This window comes from Cibotium barometz, chromosome 4, assembly GCF_041138505.1.
Source record: "Cibotium barometz isolate CiBa-2024 chromosome 4, ASM4113850v1, whole genome shotgun sequence".
Lineage (NCBI taxonomy): Eukaryota > Viridiplantae > Streptophyta > Polypodiopsida > Cyatheales > Cibotiaceae > Cibotium > Cibotium barometz.
Window position 1 is genome coordinate 9,775,753 of NC_141049.1, and position 26,980 is coordinate 9,802,732.

Here is a 26,980-nt window from a genome sequence, read left to right on the forward strand (position 1 = left end):
TGTAGGGATTGATGATGTGCTTGATTCAAGGCCCAATCCTTAAGAAGTATGGTCGTATTAGGACTTGAGAAGCCAAGAAGGAAAAGTAACCATAATACCCTCAAGAATTGATTAAGGACTCTTAGGAGGATTCTCGATGTGTGATAAAGAGTAAATCCAAGAGCTAGATCATTAATTTTAGATGTTTAAGAATTGATTAAGGACTCTTAGGAGGATTCTCGATGTGTGATAAAGAGTAAATCCAAGAGCTAGATCATTAATTTTAGATGTTTAAATCTAAGAAGTAGAATGACTATCCTTGTACGTAAAAGACCTTAAGCAATATTGACTATCCTTGTACGTAAAAGACCGTAAGCAATATTGACTATCCTTGTACGTAAAAGACCTTAAGCAATATTGATCGGTTAGGACTTGGAAATGATCCCAAGAAGGAAAGATTCTTGAGATCTCTCTAGGATAGTTATGGTTGGAAGGAATCAATCATTCAGAGTTTCCATGGAAGAGCTAGTCATGTGAGACCTTGACACCTCTCGGCTGAATGTGAATGCATTGTTGGAATGATTAGTGTGAGGATAGGAAGTGACTCCAAAGTGAAATGGGCAGGGCAATGCTTGGTGGCTAAGTATGCGTGTTGGTACTAGATATGTGTGGCTCCTAATGCTAATACCTGGAGTGTTTGTGTTTTTGAGATAGGTGACACAACTGATAAAAGCAACTCTTAAAATTATTTTGGCACTCATGTTGACTCCAAAGTAAACTGGGCAGGGTAGTGCCTGGAGGGATTTATGTTGAGGTGACACTGATGTGTTACTAGGACATTTGTCACACGATGTTGTGGACATATGATATATACATGGTTTAAAAAAAAACATTGTGACATATTTTCTTTTGAAAGGATTGCTGTATAGGAGTGTGTGTGTGAACTCTTATTTTGTAATAAGTGGTGTGTGTGAGTAAAGTGGCATATTTCAATTGTGGGTGTGAGTTCACACCTGGCTCCATAGGTCTAATGGCAGGCAAAAGATCCATGGGATTGTAGGCTGGGCTTATGGATCTAATTGAAGTAAAAAAAGATTAGACACTGAAAAGTGGGCGGTCGGTGGACAGGAGAAGTAGGAACTTTCTAAAATGAAATAAATTTGTGTCTTTTAGAGTGAGAAAAACCTAGGACAAATAGCTTTGTTGGTAAATCATGAATAAAAATAGATGTATTGCCTTCATAATCAAGGAGTCATGACATCTTAATGAGCCTGAAGGGGCCACTCAATGTGACTTACTTGTGAGAATTATGAGTCACCCTAGCTTGTCATTTTGAGAGCCTTTACTTTCTAACTCCTACTATAGCTGGAGGAGACAATGGATCATTGACACGTAACTAGGATGAGTGTCTATCAGAGAATATTGCCCTTGCCAATAATCCTTGTTTGAGTGGATATTGTAAGAGGCATAGTTCTTTATGGAGAACCTCATAGAGATCTCATGGTGTATAGATTAATATATAGGATTCTCAGGTGGTATATTCTTAGACACATGATCTTGATAGCTAGCTAAGCATTTAATCAAGTGTATTCTAGCATGGCTGGTCAAATGTATCGTCGCTCCATAAGAGCTAGACTTGGTTATTGATGACCTTCCTTTGATGTATTTAAATAAAAACTTTTTGGAATAAAATAGAATTTTATTTCAAGTAGCCTTATCAGTCTTTATTTATGTGGCGTCATCAATGGGATGAGGATGTAGAAAAATTTATTGTAGGAATAGACATAGATTATCTTCTATTCTCTAAACTTGGCCATGATTATGGAAAGTCTAAATTTTGTGAAGGAGTACATAAATTATGGTAAAAGTATTTTTACCCTAGATGAGTATTTAGTTAGGCTAAATTATCTGAGTCTGTATCTTCCTCACAGAAAGTTTGTAATTGTAGGATAGTATTGTTGAATTTAGCTTTTAGGATCCCAAGATTGAGATTTTTCCCTGGCCATGTAAAATTTATAAGGAAATAAAAAATATCTTTTATTATTATGTAAACATTGCCAAGATTTTAAATTTAGAAAAGGCTCTTATTTCAAAATAATTGTGAGATGTGGGCATCAAGCTCATAATGTTGTATTGAAAATAGAGCCATTGGGTAATAATGTTAAAGATGGGCTCCATATGTCTCATCCATAACCCTTCTGAGGTGAAGGCAACAACCTTTGAGAGACTATATTAAAGTGGACACATTCTATGGATGAGTACTTCGATATTGCAGGGTATAATGATAGGAGGAAGACATCTCGTACCAAATTAAAGATTGATGGTGTAGCCCAAAGCAGTTAGAGGAATCATCTTAAATCTAACCATCTCAATCAAGACCAATTGAGATGGGAGGACATGAAGAATTGTGTTCATTAGAGATTTTGTTCCCTCCTGGGTTTCAAGAAGAGAAGATGAATGAGTTCTTAGAGCTATCCCATTCTAGCAAACCTATTAAGGCATATCACTAGTCTTTATACACCCCAATGATGGATAATGAGACCCTTATTCATTGGTTTGTCAAAAATATTGGATCCTTCTTTGGAAAAATTGGTAAAGAACATAAAGCCCTCATCTATAGTTGAAGCAGTTAGGATGGAGGAGGATTTTATGCAAGCCTTTCCCAAAGAGATGACCCAGCAGAAGCCCTTCTTACCACCTCCCTCGAAGAGAGATCCTTCAAATTTTGGTATGCCCAAGTCAAAGAGTAATAGAGTATGGGATCAAAATCAAGTGTTTGAAGCTAGTGAGCCTAGAGGTCGGGGTATAGGATCGAAATCAAGTGTCTAAATCTAGTGGGCCTAGAGGTCAGGACTCTTCCCCCTGAATGCTAACAGATTTGTAGTTCTAGCTTAGAAAGGAGCATAACTGCTTTAGATGCGAGAATGACATTTAATAAATGATTGCTCACACGTACCAATTGTGATGTCACCTATGCAAATCCTTATGCTGTAGGATCTCATTTTTAGAGGGATATGGTCTCAGCCCAAAGTAATCAGGGACCTCCACCTCAAAATTGGAGAAATCAGAGGTAGCCCAGTCAGCTTCCAATGCCATGGCAGTAGTAGATGACTAGAAGGAAGAAGAGAGAGAAAGAATACATGTCACGGTTGAGCACCATGGTCAGAACCTATAGTTCTTAGTGATTTAGACCCCATCCCAATTCCAAGGTAAAGATTTTAAGCTTTTAATTGATTCAGGAAGCACTCATTTTTTCAGTTCACCAACAGGATACTTGCATAAGTTAGTAACTCGCCAGAAGCAAGGTAAACCAATGCAAGTGGAAAAATTCTTTCACGTGTCATGAAACAGATGTAATTTAGTTTACCTTGGATGGGAACCAGGGTCCAAATCGAATGTAAATTTAGAGTCTTTCCCTTAGGTGTGTATGATGAGATCCTTGAATCACATAGAACTAAGCCGATATTCATTGTCAGAAAGGGACCATCTCCTTCTAGATCTTCACGAAGACAAGGTGCAAGGGGTTATAGTAACCGGATCTCCCAGCCTGCAATTTTTTAAGACATCAAAGTTATTGAAAGGAATGAGGAAGAAGTAAACAATTTATGTTGTGAAGCTCAATCCTATAGGCAAAGAGTCAGATAGGTTGGAACCAGAATGGTTAAGTATGCTAACACATTTCTTAAAGAATTTATTGAAATGCCCCTAACTCGTGAGGTTGATCATGAGAAATAAAGTTGATTCCCAAAGCCGACCAATTGCAAAAAAAGCTTACGATATGGCCAGCCCAGGAGCAATCAAGCTTAAGGAACAATTGAGGCAACTTTTGGAAAAAGGATTTGTTCAGCCCAATGTTTCTTCTTAGGGTGCGCGCTAGTTCTTTTCTAGAAGAAGAAGGATGGAACTCTCAAATTGTGCATTGATTATTATTGAGGGTTGGGACATCTTACTATTCAAAATAAGTATCATATTCCCATGATAGATGAGTTGTTAGATTGTTTGCATGGAGCCTAGATATTCACAAAGATTGACTTAAAGTCGGGATATTATTAAATCAAAATTAAGGAGAAGGATATTCCTAACATGGCTTTTAATACCTCGTACGAGCATTATGAGTTCATAGTAATGCCATTCGGATTGATAAATGTCCTGGTACCCTTAATTGATTAATGTAAATCTTTAGAGAGCATCTAGATGATTTTGTTTTGGTCTTCTTTGATAATATTCTGCTTTACTTCAAGAAGATTGCTGATTATGAGAAGCATGTGTGAAAATTTCTCAAGACCATCAAAAAGCACAAACTTTTTGCCAAGAAGAGTAAGTATATCTTCTTTATCAAATGATTGAATTTTTAGGATTTATAATGTTAAGAGATGGTATATTATTTAATCTTGTAAAGGTGCAGGCTATAAAGGAAATCAAAGGATTCCTAGCATTGACAAGGTGGTATTGGATTTTTATTCCCGATATGCAAAGATAGCTTCTCCATTGGTAACACTTCTCAAGAAGGATATTCCTTTCTAATGATCTGTGATGTGCCAAAGTGCTTTCGATAAGTGAAGATTACTTCAATGTGATGCTAAAGTTATTAAAGTTTGGAAAGCCCTTCAAAATTATTACTGATGCTAGTGTATTCATTATTAGAGAATTCTAATGTAGGAAGTACGTCTTATAACTTATGAGTCTTGAAAACTAAGACCTTATGAAAAGGAACTATGCTTTCCACAATCTTGAGTTGTTCACAATAGTACACGGCCTGAAGCTTTGGTGACACGATCTTCTAAAAAAAAAGTTTACTTTGGTTATTATTTACAGATCATAAGAGCTTAAAGTGGATTTTCACCTAAAATGATTTTAACGTGAGGCAAATAAGGTGGATGTAGATGCTTCAAGAGTTTGATTTTGAGATCAAGTTTTGATCAGGCAAAGAGAATGTAGTCGTCACAGCAAACTAGTTTATTAGTAGAAAGGCTTCCTTAATCACAATTATAGTAATTTCTAGTCGCACAGCAAATTTGCTTAGCAGGAAGGCTTCCTTATGGTGGTTATAGTAATTTCTAGTCATCGCATGTAGATGCACTTAGTAGGAAGGCTTCCTTATGGTTATAGTAATTTCTAGTCATCGCGCAGGTAGATGCACTTAGTAGGAAGGGTTCCTTCCTCGCAATTACAATAATTTTAAAATCCTCTATCAACTAACATCAATTAGAAGATCTGACCAGAAAAAATTTTCACCTATTATTACATTGCTTAAGCAAGAAAGTAAGACAACTCAAGAAGTTAAGAAATTTCAGGGATTAAGATTGGAAGATGGGTGCCTGTTCTTCAATAAGCAATTGTGTGTTCCTAAAGATAATGATCTATTTTAAATGAAGCTCATGATAGCCTTACAGGACACCGCGGTCATGTAAAGACTTGCATGGCAGTAAAGAAAAGTTTCTTTTGGCCCATTCTTTAGAAGGATGTACTATAGCATGTTTGTCTCAATGCTTAGTTTAAAAGATAAAGTTCAACATGATAAGAATGCTAGGAAAGTTACACCCCATTTCAGATGAAGTGGAAGTGCCATAAGCATGGATTTCATTACTAGATTGCTTTCAGTTACTATAGGATATGATTTTAGATTAGATGTAGTGGATCGTTGACAAAGGTCACTCATCTGATTTGAGTGAAAAAGGCTTATACAGCTCTTGATGTTGCTAAGGTTTCTCTAATTTCCTAAAGGAAATATTCAAGCTCCATGGATTAGCCAAAAGGATCGCTAGTGATCAAGATGCAAAGTTCACATCTTGCTTTTGCACTGTATTTTTAAAAGTTGTAAAAACCTCTCAGTACTACTTATCATCCGAAGATTGATGGTGGCTAGACAAAGCGAGTGAACTAAGTAATCAAAGATATTCTTTAGCATATTATGGATGAGAGCCTAAGATATGGATGAACTATCTTAATATATTAAATAAAAAAACCTTTTTCAAGAAAAATTCAATGTTTACGTGCATAAAATAAAAGAAAAGACCCATGTGTGCACAATGCACACCTGAAATTAATCTAGATTAAAAAGGTAAAATGAAAAAGAAAATTTAATGGGAAAAAAGAAAATAAATTATTAAATTAATTATGACTATTTAAGGAAGCCTCAATCCAACTAAGTGCACCTTTGCTATCACGAGCGAATCTCTATTAGGGCACATAGTGTTGATGTTGGAGGGGGTAGGTGGTGAAGTATCGTGCAAGAGCTTCCTTTCGATGTTGAAGGAGACCTCAGTAGTGGAGTCAGACAAGGGCTCCCCCTTGCATGGCAAGGTATGGCTTGACATTAACTCAAGAGAACTAGGTGCATGTGAAGACCAGTGTTGAAATTTGAGCTTTCAGAGGGCATTAAAGCCAGGGAAAATAGGATTAAGGGTTTTAGAGAAAGAACGTGGCTTTAGGTGAAGAACAAGGCCCTAGATCAGTTAAAGGTAATTTAGAGGAACGCTTAGAATTCTATTTGAGAATTGATGCAAAAATATTTAGAGAGAGAAGAATTCTAAAAGTAAGAATCTAGAGAGATAATAAAAGAATCTAGAGAGAGAAAGAGATATGACTTCTAAAACAAGTAGGATTAAGTATAAGATTAAGTTAAATTCCTACGATTAGCTCAAGGAATTCTAGTTGATCCCCAATCATAGATTAAATCCATCTCTCTCAAGGAATTCTAGTTGATCCCAATCATAGATTAAATCCATCTCTCTCAAGAATACTTAATTTTAGAGAGATAACATCAGAGTTAATCTTTAAGCTCAAAAGACTGAAAGCTGTCTAATCAAGAGGAGGGTGTATTTCAAAAAGGTAAAGTCTAAAATTCCTTAGAAAGATTAGATTAAGAGACTTTTGATAGAGAATAAGGATCTAGACTAACATCAAAATCAGAGAAGTAGAGATTGATATGCTTGATTTAAGAACAATCCTTAAGAAGTATGGTGATCTGGTTGAATTAAAATTAAGGGAAGAATAGCCCTAAGACCCTCAAGAATTGACTAAGGATTCCCCATCCTTGTACGTAAATGACCTCAAGTAAGATTGATGGGGTTGGGCTTAGAAATGATCCCAAGTAAGGAAGCTCGACTGTATTTAGTGGTGGGCATTGACACTACTTGCAGGTAGTTCGGATATTTACATTTTGTGTTAGAGATTTGTTATTCGTCGCGCAGGTTTAGAAATGCCAGATAGTGATGTATTTGGGAAGCTTTCCACTAAGGATAAGCTTGACGAGACTAACTACTCGTTATGGTCCTATATGACGCATCATGTATTGGTTTTCCAAAGGGCTTTGGAATTTTATTATTGGCATTGAGGCATGCCCTGTCTCACTAGTATCGGATAGTACAAATACTTTGGATGGTGATACTAGTTCGTACACAACTATAACATCCACCTCTACACCTTCCCCACAGTACAACAAGCTAGGTGGAGGATGGCAGGGGTGCACATGCACATGCATTGGTGGCACTTTCCAAAAAGGAACATTATTATTTGCTCATATAAAACTGCCAAGCCGAATTTGGGATGCGCTTTACCAAGTACATAATAAGGCACAAGTGGCCTACTTGTGCAAGCAGTTAGAGTCCGAGCATATGAATGAGGGAGATTTAATAGATATGTTCCTCACAAGGATCAAAGATCCCAGGAAACAACTTGCATGTATTAATGAGGCCTATCTCAGACAGTTCACTGGTGTCTACTATTCTCACAACTTTATTCATACCACAGTTTTTCATCCACACTTCGGCTCATGATGAAGGGTAGCCCCAATGTCTTTACGTTTGATAAGTTGGTTGCAGTGCTCTTTCAAGAAGAGAAATCTTGGCAAAACCTCTGAGACCCCTATCCCTCAATCTATGGCATCGAAATCACACTAAGGGTAGAGTGACTCACTTAGGCCTCATATCACAATGTTTTAATGCTTGGCCATTATATCAGCTCCTCTAAGTTTAATTAGAATAATCTTTATGCAAAAAAAGTGAATGATTCCTCTGGGTGTATTCCCTTCATAATTCTCACAAGAAGGTCATATTGAGCAGCTCCTTCAGGCTCAACAACATGTCCTACCTCCTCAATTATGAAGGTAATGTGTATATCCTTATTCATGATTTACCAACTAAGCTATTCGTCTCAAGTTTTTCTCACTCCAAAATACACATATTTGTTTTGTTTTAGAAAGCAGTTGCTTCTTAGGCCCACCCAACCAACCGCCCACTTTTTAGTGTTTAATCCTTTTTCTACTTTGACCAGATCTATAGGCTCAGCCTACCTCCATCCAATCCCATGGGTCTAGCCTTCTACCCTCCCACTGAACCTATGGAGCCGGTGTGAACTCACACCCATAATTGAAATTTTCCACTTTACTCACACACACCACTTAAAAATAAGAGTTCACACACACACACTCCTATAAAAGAATCCTTTCAAAAGAAAACATACATCATAATGACACTCACAATGTTCTTTTCAAACCATGCATATATCATATGTCCACATCACATAACAACTATCTAAGTAACACATCAATGTTACATCATCAACATAAATATCCTCACACTACAATCGTGATTCTTAGACTAGGACGGTATGCATCAATGGGCCCGAACACTCTTGGAACACCATGATGATCGGAGGAGTCCTACCATGTCTCACATTTGCCTCAACCCACAAGTGTAAAATGATTTGAAGAGTTGCTTCGATTGGTCATTACCTACCCCAAAAGAACATACACTCCAGGTACTAACGTTAGCATGTATACTTACACTAACCTTCCCGTTTCAGAGTCGCTTCTTGTCCTCACACCAATCATGCCCAGACCATAACCATGTTTAGTTGAGAGGGGTCAAACCAATCATGCCCAAACCATAACCATGTTCAGTTTGAGAGGGGTCAAGGACTCGAATGACCGCTTTTGTGTGATGCACTGTACAAATGATACCCACAACAATCCATAAACCTGTATGGTAACCTTCACATGCTAGACACAATAAACCTATCCACACATAAATATAGTATTCCAAATAATTAAGCAATATTTCAATCAAACCACATCATAATCTTATTCTAGAGTAGTGTAAACCATCTCAAGCTTGATGAGACATTTACCTTCTCCATTTAGGACGATAGCTCAATCTAAGACAATCAAAAGAGCAGCTCGAGGAGGAGCTAACGAGGGGGTGAGGGCCAAGAGAACCTACTCAATACCAATTGTTGTTGAAGTGGAGAGAAAGTTAGCAACACACATAAATGTAGCAAGCAAGCAGAGATAGAGAGAAGCGCAACAATTAAAGTAGATTGATAAGGATGAGTGAAGTAGCATGATAAGGTCACTTACACACACTTATAAGAGTATGTATACACACTTAGGGGAAAAAGCCTCTTAAGGAGGGAAAAAGTGCCCCAACTCATTATTAGCCTATGTCTACACATCATTACCAATATTGTTAAGGATGAAGGAGACGACATTCATAATGCTTTTGATTGTATCTTTACACTCTTTCGTGATTTTGATTGTATCTTAGACAACAAAGATAAGAGAAACAAAAAAGAAGAAATAAAAGGAGTTGAAGAAAGGAAAAAGGAAAAGGTCGACAAGAATAAAGAGGAGGATATACGCAAAAGCCACCCTTAATAATAGCCCCCGACCCACTTGCCCACGAATGGGCCCAATCATATACACCACCCCAAGCAAGCACTCATTCTTTGCACAATCCACCACCACTACCACCTTATTATCATCACAGCTTTTGTACTAACTCCTCTCTTGATTTCTCTCCTCCTTATGATTGCCTCATCATATTGACCCTATTAACCCATAGTTGGCCAATTTGAGAGCTTGTAGCTTAACAACTCATCAATGAGTCCTAAGTCCTAGTGTATCTACTGTGTTAAGAAGAATTAAATCTATCACCAAAGCTACCAATGCTTTTGATTCATGAAGCACCCTTTAGAGTTGATCATATAGTAACTATGTCCATGACTCCAAGATTTCCTATGTTATTTAAGAGATCCACTTTGTCAATAAACCATGTAGAAGGTATATGTCTAAGTGGAAAGAAGAACATTCTCCATCAACACTAGGCTACATGTTGGAGGTAGCATGAAATGGTTGGAAGGTGTGATGTGATTATCCCATTTTATGCTCAAACATGAGAAGCTAAACCACATATAGGCTCGAGTGGCACCTTATCATAGTTATCTCCCCTGGCTGATACTTTTGGAGGTATGCTACCCTCTAAAAAAACTGGTCGAGGGGGAGGGGGTGATAACTATGACAAGGTGCCAGTCTAGCCTATATATGGTTCTTCAACTTCCCATGTTCTCACATTTGGGATAATCAAACACACCTTCCATCCATGTCATGCTCGAATCACCTTCAACACCCTCCTCCATTTAAGCCACCCAAAGATAGGAGCAAGGGCTCCCCCCAGGACCATAAGCTTGAGCTATGATACTATGTAAGAAGCCATAGCAACAACGCCTATGACCAAGCATAACCTAAGCCATCAGGATGTCTAGGCAATGCACCATAAGGAGGTGACCACCATGAGCATGACCATCACCCCCCTTGGGCACTACTATAGCAAACCCTCCATTTGGGTTCCCATCTATTAGAGTTTTTCCCCCCTTGGGCACTACTACAACAAACCCTCCATTAGGTTCCCATCTATTGGTGTGTTATGCCCAAAAGTATCAACCAGGGGAGATAACTATGATAAGACGTCACTCTAGCCTATATGTGTCTCTTTTGGGTGTGTTATGCCAAGATGGGAGCCTGGTGTGGAGAGTTTGGTGTAGTGCCCAAGGAGGGGAGGTGGTTCTGTTCATGGTGGTCTCCTCTTGGTGGAGCATTGTGCCATTGACATCTGATGGCTTGGTTTGTGCTTGGATGTGGCGGCGATGCTTTAACTTCTCACACTACATGCTTAATGATCTCTACTTGCAAGAGTAACCTCTAAAGATGACATGTGCTTGCAAACAAAGTGGCATAGATCCCCTTTCTCAAAGATCCAAACTCTTAGAAAGTCTTATGAGGCAGTGCGCAAGTAGAGTATTGACCCATAGTTTATGCCTCTGTGCTATGTGGACATGGAAAGTATAAGACTTTTTAGAAGACATGGCCCAACTACTGATTTCCTTATTTCAAGGGCCACTCTTGCTAGGGATGCACAACTTTGTCGATAATTATTGCACTATGGTTGCCCTTTGTGAGTTTTTCAAGCTCATTATCCTTAGTCTTGAGAGGATCGGAGTGACTACAATAGCCTTGTCTCTTATCTCACCAAATGGTCCTAGCTTTTGCAAGCAAATGCAAATACATTATTATGATCAAGTAAAACTTATCATTATGAACAAGTAAAGTACATTATTACGAGCAAGTATAGTACATTGTCTCACCATTGGTCCCAACTTTTGCCAGCAACTACATTATCATGAACAAGTAATGCATGATCACCAAATCCTCAACTTTGAGGAACGCTAAACATATGTTTTAGGAAAGCATATGCACTGCTAAAGTAGACAAGGGCACTTGCCTTTCCCACAAACCAATCATGAAGGCCCACTACAACTTTGGAGAAGTCTTCAACATGCAACAATGGTGATGCAAGGAAGCGATCTCACTATTAGGAAGGGGGGGTATGTTAGCCACTTTGGTTAAAATTATCTACATGTTTTTGTAAGATGCTCACACTATGTTTTTGTAAGGTGCGTGCACCATCTTTTTGTAAATTTGTTTTTGAAGGATTGGTTAGAGCTAGCCACATCAACAACTATTCACAACAGCTGTACGAAGCCGTTAGTAGCATTTTCACCTTTGCATGAGAACAGGCTCTAAGAAGGCATGCACATGTGACAATTAAAAAAAAAAAAGCCAAGGAAAGAAATTTAATGAAAAAGAAGTAAATTTACATCACTAATGTGACAAAGAAATCAAGGTACCAAACTTAACTCACCCACCACCTGAGTAGCCGCACAAAAGAGATTGAGCCGCGCGTAGAATCGTCGATAACGTGAGCGTTGGGGATGGCGGCCGTCTCTTCTTCTTCCGTAACCTGGAGCAAGGTTGTTAACTCTCGTCATTCTTTCTTTGAAAACTCGTCAACGAAGCTTCAATTTTCTTGTGCGTGTGTGTGTGTGTGAGAGAGAGAGAGAGAGAGAGAGAGAGAGAGATTCTAGGGCCTTTGATACTCAATCAAAATAACACAGTATTTGAGGTCCTCTTGCTTGAGAAAGAGGCTCGATTGTCCTGAGCCGAATAGCTATAAAGAAAGGCTCGACACCCGTTGATTCTGAAAAAATAGCGCTTTTTGAGTGATATTTTGTGTTATTGGTGTGACTATGTTTCTTCAGAGGTAGATTGCATGTAATGTTTGCATTCCTCTAGCCTGCTGTACCAGGTGTCCACCACTTCCATTGGATTTTTTATCCGGAACAGTACCATTTGGAGACGCTTAGCCAATTTTAGTCTCCAGCATGTTGATCAATGCGCCCCAATGGGCATCTCCCAAAGAGTGAGACGTGAGGAGGACATCATTAATGTGCAAAAGAGGGAGAATTGACTGTGGGCCCAATGCTTGGAATCCATCAATGCAAAGGACAAAGAGAGTAGGTGAGAGAGGGCATTGCTATTTTAGTCCAATGCCAGTGTTTGGTTGTTTCGTGATGATCGATGAGTTCAGTCCAATGCCAGTTTTGGTCTTCATGAGACGACCGTTGAGTTGACACAATTTGGGCTTTCACCTTACATCAATTTTTAGAGTAGAGCCTCTCCATGTTGAAACAGATGCTCAAGTGTGATGTGCCTATGGATTGGGTGTTGTTTTATCACATGCAGGTGAAGGTGGCAGGCCTTTTGACCCTTAGGCACTCTTGACATGCAAAGGTCTATAGTCAGATTTGTTAGAAATCACTACACCCACTTCAGGTTGGCATGGGGTAGATCATGTTTGTAAGGCCCCCGCTATGAGGAAAATTCGACAGTATGTCTGGGATATCTGTGGTCAAATTGGACCTGAATGCAAGACAGCATCAACATATGGGTGGCTGACAGCATCATTATCCAGTTACCGAAGATGCATGAGAAAGCCCATTTGGAGTATGGTGAATGGTTGGAGCAGTGTGGATTGCCTTGTGGGTGCCCTTAACCTCCCTAAAAAGGCAACCAGTTATGGGGGATGGGGGACTTGGCCATCCTGGCCAGCATTTGATGATGAACAATAAATGCTGATGAGCTGGCCACATGCCTTTGTAGCTGGTACAGCTGGCTACCATTTGGTTGGCTCACCAAGAGCTGGAAAGAGACGGCCTTGTTGGGCTGTAAGTAGGCCCCTTCTTCTTCCACTCCTTCGGCAACAACCCTCCTCTCCTCTCTTGCTACATGAATCTGCAAGCAGATTTTAGCAGCCATCTCAGTCCTCTGCCTTGTCAAGGCACAGTGTAAGCATTTATCAATAAAAGTACTTTTTTCTCTTGTGTAGTGTAACTATCTTTGAGTGCAACTATCTTTGAATCTTGGAGGCCCTATTGTGCATTACCACTATCAACCCCAGTGCATGTAACATTGGTATCAGAGCATCAGGTTGGGTGACCCGACTTGGCTACCTAAAGAAGTGAGAGCATCCGGTGGATGGTAATACTGTGTTCTAGAAAAAACACCTAGGCCTCCACCATGTTTGGAGAGACATTGCATCAACAAGAAAGCCAGCAAGAAGTTATGGAGGCACAAAGCTTCCAGAGCAACACATCAAAAGAAAGTACATTTCCGCTATGCGTAGAAGAGCTCTTGAGAACAATGATAGAGCAAATAAATTCATTGAAGATGTAGCTTGTCGTCGAAAAAGAGAAGCCCAAAGAAGGCCTCTTAGATTTGGCAAAAATGTTCTTTGATTTGGAGGAACAAAGAAGAAAAGATGATGACCTGAAGAAACAAGAAGAGAAGCTGAAGAAGAAAAAACAAAACAAAACAAAGACGTGTGGAGGAACAAAGGGATAAGGAAGCCCCACGTAAGTATGAGGAAGACCAGTGTTGTCGAGAAGCTGGTGATCGAGAATTTCAATGAAGACTCAATTGGGAGGCTATGCAAATCCAGCATCAGTAGACGATGGCACAGATTTTGGCATCCCTCCCCAAGATGGCTCCAAATACCTTGTCCTCCCCGCCCCTACCACCACCGTCATATGAACCTCTCCAAACTTTAGTAAGGATGATGGTAAGTGTGATCATGCTGCTGTTACTCAATTCATTCATCAATTTGAAGCACATTCTCCATTAGCTAAAATTATAGATCCACAAAACAAAGTCCATGTGGCAGCACCCCAATTCACTAGGGAAGTTGTTACTTGGTGGCAACATTGATCACAACTTCACATAGACCCCCTCACAGGCCAATTCCAATTTGATTGGGCTACTTTTGTGGTTGACCTCATGGCCTGTTTTCTTCCACCACAGTATATGACTAATCTTGAGGATGAGTTTTACGAACTCACTTAGGGTGGTTCCCCTGTTTCGACCTTTTCCAACAAGGTCATTACCATGGCCCGGCAGTTGGGTATATCGAAAGAAAATAAGCTAAAACAATTCATTAGAGGTTTAGACACAAACATTAGGTACCCAATTAGGAATTTTGAGCCTCAGACTTATGTGTGGGCACTGACCCTCGCTTAGAATTAGGAACTGATGCTGAATGGAGGTAAGCCCAAACAAGCACAGCCTAATCCTAAGCCCCAACAACAATCATCTACCCAACAATCATCTACCTTGGGTAAGGGGGCTCAGAACAACAAAGACTAGAAGGATCAACAGAAAAATTCTCAAGGTCTATCGGGCAATAAAAAAGATTCCACGCCCAAGAAGACTCCTGAGGAAAAAGCTAAGAAGGGCATTACTGGAGGTTACCCCTAGCCAGATGAATAGACATGGTACAGGACAGAGAACCTTTGTTTCTTCTTCCCCACTGTGGGACACGGGAAGAAAGATTTCACTAAGTTTAGGGCTGAAAAGTTTGCCAAGGCACCCACTTCCATTAGAAGCGACCCTAGCATCCCCATTGTAACTATTTGGTCCTCCTAGCTCTATTTCACATGATGAAATTCATGCCCGGACACCAGACAGGTGGAAGAAGACATGGGGACAAGGTCCATAAGGATTGATTAAGAAAAAGCACCAGTCTTGGTCAAAAAGCAAGAAAAAGCAAAAAGTCAAACAGGGTTGACCACGAGCCAAGGGCACCATTGGAAAGAGGAGACTAAGCCAGACCAAAAAGCTAAAAGCCGCTTTCTCAAAAAGCAGCTCTAAGGCCAAAAAGCAAGGCCCTGAAGTTGTAAAAGTACAAATCAAGAACTTTGGCTATTATTAATAATATTTAATAAAAAGCATGAACATTTTTTTGGCAAAAAGCAGGGTTTCTTACAAGTATACAAAGGATTGGACTGCTCTTGTAGTACCATGAACAAGATCATTGAAGATTGAAGGAGATCGTGTAGTGTGTGTGGACATCATTATGGTCATGAAGAGTTTCTTCTTCGCCATTAACACCTTCTCCAAACTTGCTTTTCAGATGTACGGTCAGCCCTAGACTTGTATGGGTATAAGCATGGGCGATACGGATGCATGTACGGATAGAAATTTCAGAAACCGTAAAACCGCTCCAAAAACCCTAAAAATTGCTTTTTGGATGTTTTTATCGCCCAAAAACCATTAATATAGGTTTTATATTAGTTTTCTTGCGAGAAAGAGCTTTTCCATGGTTTTCTTCATGGACAAGGCTATAGGAGTTGTGGAGATTACTCATGGGATGAGCGAGTGTTTCTTGGACTTGGACATATAGCTTGGACATGGAGAACTTGGGCATAGAGCTTGGACATGGAACATGAAGCTTGGACATAAACATGGAACTTGGACATGTAGGTTGGGCATGAAGCTTGGACATGAACATGGAACTTGGTTATGGAACTTGGACTTGGACTTGGATTCATTGGATTTAGATTTGGATATTTGGATTTGGTACTAGCCCAGTGAGAGATACTTGTGGGTCATCCCCGTGGTGTGCTCAACATCAGAGATCTTGTACGTCAACATCGACATTGACTTGGATATCCTACATCGGCATATTTGTTTGTTTTGTATTCATTGATTGTATTGATCCTGGCCAGTGTGCCCGTGGATTATTCCTGAATAAATTCTTGAAAGGAGGCGGGGCCTGTTCCCCGCTCAATGTGGTGTATTGTGCAAGATCCCCATTCCCTTTTCTCTCTCCCCTCTCTTTATATTTTTATCTCTTGGACACGTGGTTGAGTCTATCACACTGCACACCCCGCTGGGCTTACACCCATCCACACCTCCGCCATCAACCTCTAATGTTGTTCAGCTATTGCTAGCTTTGAATTTGGTGCCATGAGTGGTATTTGATGATAAGCAAGAGGGTGAGGCTGAGGGACAAAAGAAGGCTCTCATCCATGTCTATGGCACTGCAAGGTGTCACAAGTAGGGGAGAACGCCCGGAACAATAGTAGACCAACACTTCAAGTACACGAGAGACAGAGCATGATAACATAGCGGAATAACAATAAGCAATATAATAACAACGCACTGAGCTGGAACGGCCAGCGCCCCCTAGGAACTTCTTTATTGAGAGAGAAGCTTTTACAATAAACCAAGGTGCGGGTGCATACAGCACCGGATTTTCCACAAAGCATCAGCACAAATCTTGCCCAGATATCCATCCAGTGCCAAGATAAAAACACAGCACCAGAAGCCATCCAAAAACTGTCTCAAAAACTAGCTATATTTGCAGAACTTTTCCCTTTTTGCCCAAAATAGCCGAGCTTGCCCAAAAATATCAATTTAAAGCTTTTCTTGGCTTGTACTCCAAGTTTTAGCCAAAAATATCAACTTTTATGCTTTTCCTGGCTTGATGCCCAAGTTTCATCCAGGCGCCTCCTTTTGTCCACCTGTCCAAGCCGAAAATATCATATGTCCAGCCCGTCTTAATGATATGTGAACACATCGACTCATAATGATTAATAAAATCCCATGTTACTCATGCTGTGTTGGCCATCTTTTAGGCCAATCCATGCCAGTGAATGCTCTGGCTTTCTTTCGTGGAAAATCCCCGCTCACACCTTGGTTCCTCTTAGTGTGTGAAACATTGGTCAAGACTGGTGAAGGGACCAAATGGTGACACAAGGGGACAACAGTTCATTGTCCTCTTCGACATGGGCAGTTCTGAGAATGCCTTCTTTCCACAGTTGTCAAAACAAATGAGCTGTATCTTGGTTCCTTATCATCTAGATGTGGACGGGTTTACACTTGGTCTATGTACACACATCTCTCAGAAAGCTCAACAGTCTGAGTTTCAGGTTTAGAAGGCAACATTCCAGCCGGATTTCATTGTCTCCCCTCTTTTAGGGTGACATGATCCTCGGGATCCAGTGGCTTAGAGAGTATGCACCCATTCCTGATTGGAGGAAGGACACTTTTACTATTGTTGAAGGTTTTCCTGAGCCCATCATGATTTGCGGGGGATCGGAGCATTCCTGCAATACCACTCATTTCCCACATTCAGGCCCAATGAGCCATAAGAAAAGGAGCAGAGTGTGCGTTGATTTATGTCCGCTCTCAGTCTAATGCACCCACAGTGGAGCAGAGGATGGCTGGTCTTTTGTCTCAATACAACATTATGCTGCGAGATGATCTCCCACCTAATCTCCCATCCAGTAGATCTAAGGACCATCTCCTGGTTGTTAGAAATAATGTCCTGACATTATTATGGGCAGTGGCCAATGTATTAGGACTGGCCGGGCACTTTTTACTCACTTTAAGTGAGGTTTTTTCCCCGCGCTCAATAAGGCGCCCAACACTTTTTACTCACTTTAAGTGAGGTTTTTTCCCCGCGCCCAATAAGGCGCCCAACTTACCGTTATGTGAAACGGGCACCAGTTAGGGTTATTATATGCCCTTAGTTTTGTAACAAACTTATCTTCATTATTTGAGCTCCATCGTTTTGCTCCTTGCCTCCACACGTTTTGCTTCTGTTTTCTTCGTGTGCTCCACACCGTCTCACACTCACAATTGGTATCAGAGCTGGTTATTGTTCCTGCTCCCGCCTTCCCTACTGCTGGTGAAGCACTTTCGTCGCGAAGAAACAGGTCTATTGTGCTGGTCGCCTGCTTCTGGTGCTGAAAAACAGGTCGCCCTCCTTCTACAGACCTGGGCGACTGCTTTCTGTGTGTCTCGGGCACTGATCTGGTGCAAAAAGCAGTGCTGGTCGTTTTTCTACAGGCCGTACAGCATCTGTGCAGCACGTGTGGCTGCTGGTTGCTGTTTTTCTGTTCGTACAGGTCTGTACGACCAGTTTTGGTGCTGTTTTCTGATAGTACAGCAGCCGTACAGCAGTCGTACAGCCCTATCTGCTGTTTTCTGTGCGTACAGTTCTGTACAGCACCTGCTGGTTGCTGTTTGCTGTCCGTACAGCCTTCTGTACCGTCTTCTGCATCAGTTCGTACCTCAGCAATATGCAGCAGCAACTCGGGTGAGTCTACCTGCTGAATTTTGGAGCTTAACTGTGAATTTTGTCAGCAAATCAAGTCAGAAATTTGGGGCTTTTGCTGTTTTTGTGTTGCTGCACAATCTGTGACAGCTCCCACAGGTTTTTTGTGGGAATCAGAGAAATTTGAGCCACCAGAAATTTGGGGCTTTTGTTGCTGTGCTGTCTATCTGTGTGAAACAGACAGTCTCGAGCAATATTTGTGGACTCTTGTGCAGTCAGTCTCTTTTGCAGGTTACAGTTTGCTCTCATGGCACAGAACACTGCTGATGTGTTTGGGTTTTTAGCCCAGGAAGATAAGTTGGATGGAACCAACTATTCCCTGTGGAGCTTTATGATCAGGAATCTGCTAGTTGCAAAGAATTTGTGGAATTATGTAAGTGGAGCTGAGGCAAGGCCTATGCATGTCAAGGCCTATGCATGTGGCCCCAGCTACCCCTCCACAACATGGCAGGCAGCAGGTTGTACTACCAGCTCCTCAGGCACCTACACAGGAACAAACTAGGTGGGATTCCAGGGATGCTCAGGCACTCTCTTTGATTGCACTTTCAGTAAAGAGGTCCATTATTCCGCATATCCGTTCATGCAGGACATCTCAGGCTGCATGGGATACTTTGGAGCACATGTATCAGGCTCGCAATGAGGCTAGAGTTGCCTTTTTGAAGCGGGAACTATCACACTTGTGCATGGATGAGGGTGATTCTATGCAGGATCATCTTACGAAGATTCAGGATTTGAGAGAACAGCTCTTGAATATTGATGAAATCATTTCTGATGCTGAGATGGTCACCACTACACTTAACTCTTTACCGAGCTCTTATTTGGGTTTTCATACATCTCTTCACTTGTCCATGAGGGGTAATCCAGTCCCTCTATCCTTTCAGGATTTGGTTGGACTTTTGCTGCAGGAAGAGCAGACTCGGAAAAATGTCATGCAAAGAAGTGGTGAGCAAGCACTCTTTGCCAAGAACAAGGGCAAAGGAAAATCTGGTGCATATAAGCCTAAGTCAGAATCAGGACAGCCATCTAGTAAAGAGAAGGATGATGCACAGAAACCTAAAAAGAAGGGTAAGTGCCATTACTGCAAGAAAACAGGTCACTATATTCATGAATGTCCTAAGAGGATAGCCAAGGAAAAGAAGAAAGAGTCTGGTAATTCAGTTGAAGACTCTTCAGATGTGGATAACAAGAAAGATGATGCCACAGTCAATCTTGTGGAAGAGGATTGGTGCTTCTTTACTTGCAGCTATGATCCCTCAAATGAGGTTCATTCACTCAGTGTGAGTGAAAGTGGTGATGTATGGTTCTTTGACAGTGGTGCCTCAAGGCACATCACGTCCAGAAAGGATTTGTTTGGCAAGATGGTACCTTCTTCATGTGGCAGAAAGGTTACGTGTGCAAATAATGCTTCTTATCCAGTTCAGGGCACAGGGGATGTTATGCTTACAGCCATTAATGGCTCAGAATTTCTCCTTCAGGATGTATTGTATGTGCCTGGGATAAAGAAGAATCTTCTCTCAGTGTCTTCTTTTGCAAAGAGAGGGCTGGTTGTTTCCTTTGAGGATAGTAAATGTATGGTCCGTGACAGGGAAAGTGACTTTGCTTTGGTTGCTACAGGGACCTTATGTCGCGGTTTGTACCGTCTTGATCCTTATGAGAGGCACAGTGCATGTGTTGTTTCTACCTTTACATCTGCTATGCAGGATGCAGAGTTGTGGCATGCCAGGTTTGGGCATGTAAATTATGGCAGTCTCATGGCACTTCAGAAGCTGAAAATGGTAGATGCCCTACCTAATTTAGAGACTCCTCCCAGACGTGTGTGAGGGATGTGTTTTGGGAAAGATGCATCGTCAGGCTTTCAAAAAGGATAGAGTTGTTAGAGCTGCCCGCAAATTGCAGCTCATTCACAGTGATGTATGTGGTCCAATGAGGACACAATCCTTGGGAGGTCATTGGTATTTTGTTACTTTTATTGATGACTTTTCCAGATATGCCTGGGTGTATGCTTTGAAGAACAAATCTGATGTCTTTATGCATTTCCGACATTATGTCAACATGGTTGAAAATGCAACAGGACAAAAAGTGCAGACTCTGAGAACTGACAGAGGGGGGGAATACTTATCTAAAGTATTTGATGCTTTTTGTTTAGAGAAGGGCATAGTACACCAGTGTACTACACCATATACACCTCAGCAGAATGGTGTGGCCGAACGGAAGAATAGGTCACTCATGGAGATGGCCAGGTGTATGCTGAAAGCAAAGGGATTGCCACATAAATTTTGGGTGGAAGCTCTTATGTGTGCCACTCATGTGTTGAACAGGTGCCCTACAAAGGCACTCAGATCTGTTACACCCTATGAAGCTTGGTTTGATCGGAAACCTAGTGTTGATTATTTTCGTGTGTTTGGTTGCTTGGCTTATGCACATGTACCACAGGAGCTTCGTGGGAAGCTTGATGATAAAGCCATAAAGTGCATATTTGTTGGCTACAGCAGTCAAAGTAAAGGGTACCGTCTCTATAATCCTGTCACACGCAGGATTTTTGTGAGCAGAGATGTTGTTTTTGCAGAGAATTCAGCACAACCCATTGCTGAATTTAAATTTCAGCAACCTCAGGAGTCTTTTGATGTATTTGAAGGGTTGATACCCATTGGCATAGGAACCACAGCTGATATACCGGCTGAATTTGAGAATTTGCAGCCACCACCTCGTGTGTTTGATGCTTTAAATCAGCCCCAGGCTGAGCCTGACATACAGCAAGCAGAAGAGGATATTGTTGTACAAGAGAGGACAGCTTTGCAAGAAGCTAGAACCATTCCTCGTTGGGCTATACAGACTCTTCAAGAGAGTAGACTTGCTGCTCCATTACCAGGTAGGACACGTAGGAGTACACGTGAGGCTGAAAGCTCTCACTTTTCAGAGTCAGCTTGGGTGAGTTCTATTATGGATGAAGAGGAACCTGAGAGTTTTGAAGATGCAAGTGAAAATCAGCATTGGATGCAGGCCATGCAAGCTGAATTGGATTCTATTGTTAAGAATCATACATGGGATTTGGTGGATTTGCCTCCTGGCAAGAAGGCAATTGGTACAAAGTGGGTTTATAAGGTTAAACGCAAACCAGATGGTACCATTGACCGGTACAAAGCAAGGCTGGTTGCTAAAGGCTATGCTCAGAAAAAGGGCATAGATTATGAAGAAACTTTTGCCCCCACTTCTCGGATGACCACCATCCGTGTTGTTGTTGCTATGGCTGCACATTATGGCTGGTTTGTACATCAGTTGGACATAAAAACAGCCTTTTTAAATGGTGATCTTGAGGAAGAGGTTTATGTGATACAACCTCTTGGTTTTGCTAAGTCTGGTCAAGAGCACAAGGTGTGCAAGTTGAGGAAAGCTTTGTATGGCTTAAAACAAGCACCGCGTGCCTGGTATGCAAAGATTGATGCATTTTTGACTAGCCAGGGGTTCACCAACAGTCCAACTGAAAGCACCCTCTACATCAAGAGAGATGGGGGGGATATTTTGATAATCATTCTTTATGTAGATGATATGCTGCTCACAGGTACTGATGCGGATAAAATTTCAGATTTTAAGTCCGAACTCAAATCTGCTTTTGAGATGTCAGATATGGGTATGTTGCACTATTACTTGGGCATACAGTTCATACAAAGTGAGAAGGGTATCTTTATGTTACAGTCGAAGTATGTACAGAGACTGTTGGAAAGATTCAAATTTCAAGATTGTAAGCCTATTTCCACTCCTATGGAACCAGGGCTGAAACTTACAGTACATGATGGCAGTGAATCTTTTGATGCTATTCTCTATTGTCAGGCTGTTGGGTGCCTGATTTACTTGTGCAACACCAGACCGGATATTCAGTATGCAGTATCCCAGGTGAGCAGATATATGCACAGCCCACGGATGCTTCATTGGCAAGCTGTAAAGCGTGTGTTTCGTTACTTGCAAGGCACCAAGTCTTATGGCTTGATGTTTCCCAGGGGGGGTGACTTGCATTTACATGCATACAGTGATTCAGATTGGGCTGGTGACTTCGACACAAGGCAGTCTACCAGTGGTAATTGTTTCTTTTTGGGACACTCATGCATTTCATGGTTGAGCAAGAAACAATCTACAGTAGCTACCTCGTCTTGTGAGGCTGAGTACAGGGCAGCTTTCACAACGACAGTGGAATGTGTTTGGCTACGCAGACTCTTGGCAGATCTTCATCCTTTATTGGAGGAGCCTACTCCGATTCTCACTGACAGTCAGAGTGCTATTGCAGTAGCACGGAATCCTGTGTTTCATGCACGAACGAAACACATAGAGATACATTATCATTATGTCAGAGAAAGACTTCATGCAGGGGAGATCAGCATGATCTATTGTCCAACACATGACAATGTCGCAGACATTTTCACCAAAGCTTTACCTCGAGAAAAGTTTGAAGCTTTCCGCAAAGCTTTAGGCTTACTTCCTTTTGGTGATTGACATCATGCCTTGTACCCACATTGGCACTGCAGGGGGGTGTTAGAAATAATGTCCTGACATTATTATGGGCAGTGGCCAATGTATTAGGACTGGCCGGGCACTTTTTACTCACTTTAAGTGAGGTTTTTTCCCCGCGCCCAATAAGGCGCCCAACACTTTTTACTCACTTTAAGTGAGGTTTTTTCCCCGCGCCCAATAAGGCGCCCAACTTACCGTTATGTGAAACGGGCACCAGTTAGGGTTATTATATGCCCTTAGTTTTGTAACAAACTTATCTTCATTATTTGAGCTCCATCGTTTTGCTCCTTGCCTCCACACGTTTTGCTTCTGTTTTCTTCGTGTGCTCCACACCGTCTCACACTCACACTGGTTGAGAGCCTCCTAGCAAGTTCCCCTACCACCTTTCTAAGGCATTGGAGAGCGAGCTGGAGCAGCAGTTATCCCAACTATTCCAGTCTGGATTTATCCGACCTTCCTCCTCTCCATTATCCTAGAACGACTCAATGGTGCAAATTTTTTCTCTAAGATAGATCTTAAGAGTGGCTACTATCAGGTTCATATCTTTGAGACAGACATTCCAAAAACTGCCTTTAGGACCAAGCACTGCCACTATGAATTTGTGGTGATGCCTTTTGGGCTCACCAATGTACCAGCGACGTTCAACAAGATGATGTCTGAGGTTTTTCAAGATCTCATTGAAAAATGCGTCTTCATCTTTCTAGATGACATTCTTATCTTCTCAGGGATTGAAGTTTTGCAAGATAATGAGTTGTTTATCAATGCCAAGAAGATGTTTGGAGTATTGGAAATACATTACCTTGGATACATCATTAATTCATTAGGTATTAGCCTCAATACTGAAAAAGTATTGGCCATTCTCAATTGAGATATTCCCAAAACAGCCCACGAAATCCGCTCATTTGTGGGTCTTTGTCAGGCCTATAGCATGTACATGGACAAGTTTTCTGACCTTGCAGCATCTCTCACCGACTTGCTCAAGGGCGTGAAGACTCGTCGTCAAAAAGTGTCCCTTATGGCAGGGCTTTAGAGACATTCCAAGCAATGAAGAAAGTTGCCTCTGAGTCGCTAGTTTTAAAGTTGGCGTCATGCGATGATCGTTTTGAGGTGATTACTGATGCCAGTAACCTAGCCATTGGAGCTGTTTTACATTAAGATGGTAGGCTAGCGGCTTATTATAGGTGCAAGTTGAATAACGCTGAAAAGAATTATTCAGTATATGACAAAGAGCTTTTGGGGGTGAGGCCCATGCTTAAACATTGGAAGCACTTTCTTTTCGGGGGAGATTTCTCTATTAATGTCATGTGCACTGTGTGTATCTACAGTGTGCTACACGCACACACAAGACTAGCTTCGAGGTTTGGGGAAGCTTGGAGCTAGGCAGGCTGATTGGCGAGCTGAGTTAGGGATAGACTAACGGGCGGGCACCCAAGTATGGACGGGCGGGCGCCCAAGTGTGGATGCCCGATGACCGGCCAAGAGCCTATAAAAGGGGGCCAAGGTTAGTCATTAGTCATATAGAGTCTCGCGTGATTTGTGAGAGCTCTATGGTCTGGAGCCTGGATCTAGTGTAGACGTGTACTTGCTTTACGCAGCCGAGACCGGCAACAGTCTTGAGACCCGCGAGGATAGCTTCGTGGCGGTATGGGACGTCGCGAGGTAGAGATTGGTCGGTACGTCCATCTAGTTAGCTCAGCTCGTGGCTCGGTGGGGACAACCAAGTCTGTGGGCTTGCCCACGGCTGTCGTGGTTGGGAGGTGAGTCGGGCCTGCACCCCCTTCTTGTTTGTTTGTTTGTTTGCAGGTTTCGAGTCTCGAACCAGGAGCGTTCTACGAGGAGATCCGGTGGGGATTTGATAGTGGTATCAGAGCATGCCTTGTGAACAAGCAAGTCGGTAGGTAGAGAAGATGAGGTCGAAGAAAGGTATGTGTTCAAGAAGCTTGCTGTTTTGTTTATGCATGCTGCTGTTTTTTCAGATAGTATGTGCTTTTCATCAAAGAACCCGTGATGGAGAAGGTGGTCTAGTAGGGTTGATTTGTTTTGCAAGAAGAAGGCTAGATTCGGTGTTTGTGCAGTCGCATGAACAAGTTGTGAGAGAAAACAGAAAAAAAAAGCATGTTCGTTTTTTGTTTGAACGAGAGAGAGAAAGCATGAGATGTGGATCGTTGGCGGTCGCGTGCTGGTTGTGGGCTACCGGATGTTGGAGGTGCAAGCGATCAGGCGGGCAGGCGTGTAGGCAGGTGCCCATGCCTACGCAGGCAGGCGCCTAGGCCAGGCTGGCAGCCGGTCAAACCTATGTAGGTGACGAGGCCTACGCAGGCTGGCGGCCATGCCTGCGCAGGCGGCCAAGCCTAGGCGAGGGCTGGCGTAGGCTGTCATACGCAGCCAAGGACACCTGCATGAAGGCGGCGCCGGCAGCAGTGTAGGTGACGACAGCATACAGGCGACGGCGCTAATTCCAGGAGGGGTGAAAAAAAAACCCAGTAAAAGCATTGACACGCCAAATTCGTTGCTTTCGTTTTTTTTTAAAGATTAAACTTTTTTTTAAAAGAGTTTAAAGGCCCCTAAGGTTTAAAAGTGTTTTTTTAAGAAAACAGAATATATATATATATATATATATATATATATATATATATATATATATATATAAACACAAAAGCAAAAGCTCAAGTTGCTTTTGGGGAAGGTTATATAAACCCCTTAAGTGGGCTTCTTGCCACACATCTCTCAAGTTTTCAAGCTCTCAAGCTCTTAAGTTCTCTCGCACTTTTATTGTGCAAAGATCGAATTTTCTCTCCACTTGCCCTCTTCACGATGTCGACCTAAGAATCCGAGTTGGAGCCCCTTGTCGAACGTGAAGGCTTGCCGGCTACAGAAGATACCGATGCCGATCTTTTTGATGATTATGTGTCCAAATCAGATTTCCAAGAGTTCAAAGTTGCTCTTGAAGCTTCTTCTTCGGAACGTCAGGCACAAATCGCCGCCCAGATGTAGGCTTTGCAGAACTCCATCTCTCTCTTGACCACTACCCTATCTACTCTTTCGGGTATGGACACCTTGGCCTCTGCTTTAGACCCCAACATTACTCCGGAATAGTTCGGGGGCGAGCAAAAGCAGCATACCAAGGAGATCGTGGACACTTGGCTACATAAGTGGCAGGTCCATTTTCAGTTTCATCCATATGATGATGGAAAAAAGATCCAGTTATAGCAATAGGTTTCCTCTCAGGCAAAGCTTTGCTTTGGTGGAAGGAACTCAACCCTAAGCCAACGACTTGGACACAATTTGAAGACGTCTTCAAGAAGGAATTCCTCAAGAAAGAGGATGATTATGATGTTGTTGCCCGGTTTACCGCTTTGACCATGACCTCGCAGCACCTCACTTATGAGGTCTACCTCCAGAAGTTTAGGGACTTGCAAATGAAAGCTACAAAGATGGATCCCACTACTCTTTTGGGATTCTTCGTAGCTGGTTTACTAGACTCATACTGTTTACAGGTTAAAAATAACAAATGCAAAACATTGGACGAAGCCATTCATTCAGCTCGTATTTATGATGATACAATGGTCTCTTCCAAGTCTAAACCCGTTACCGAGCAGGGGAACAAGCATAAAAGAAAGTTCTCCGCACCAATGGCTAACACGACTGAAGGGAAGTCTTCGGACCAACCTTCGAAGAATTCAAGTTCGTCACCAGCGAAGAAGAAACGACTCCTTAAGGCTTTGAAGCTCAAGAAGGAGGGACGTTGTTCTATCTGCGAAGAAAAAGGACACATACATAACGAGTGCCCGAAGCAAAAGGGTGCAAAGACCAACGCAGGATCCAAGCCAAAGGCAGCTAACCAGTTGTCTTTGACAGATACGTCAGTTACTGTACTTTCTTGCCCTAGTACATGTTCTGATTGTCTGTTTAACTCTAAAGTTTTT

General features: G+C 41.8%; 1 protein-coding gene across 3 annotated transcripts in view; it reads left to right on the forward strand.

Moving 5' to 3' along the window:
• Nucleotides 1-11,917: 11,917 nt before the first annotated feature.
• The window catches only part of LOC147638886 (putative plastid-lipid-associated protein 3, chloroplastic), a 113,116-nt gene continuing 98,053 nt past the window's right edge, over nt 11,918-26,980 (forward strand). For all 3 annotated transcript variants that reach the window (XM_086785328.1, XM_086785324.1, XM_086785344.1), the window contains exon 1: nt 11,918-12,066. In XM_086785328.1, coding sequence (XP_086641454.1) covers nt 12,028-12,066 — 39 coding nt within the window. In that variant the 5' untranslated portion in view covers nt 11,918-12,027. The remainder of the gene's footprint in view (nt 12,067-26,980) is intronic.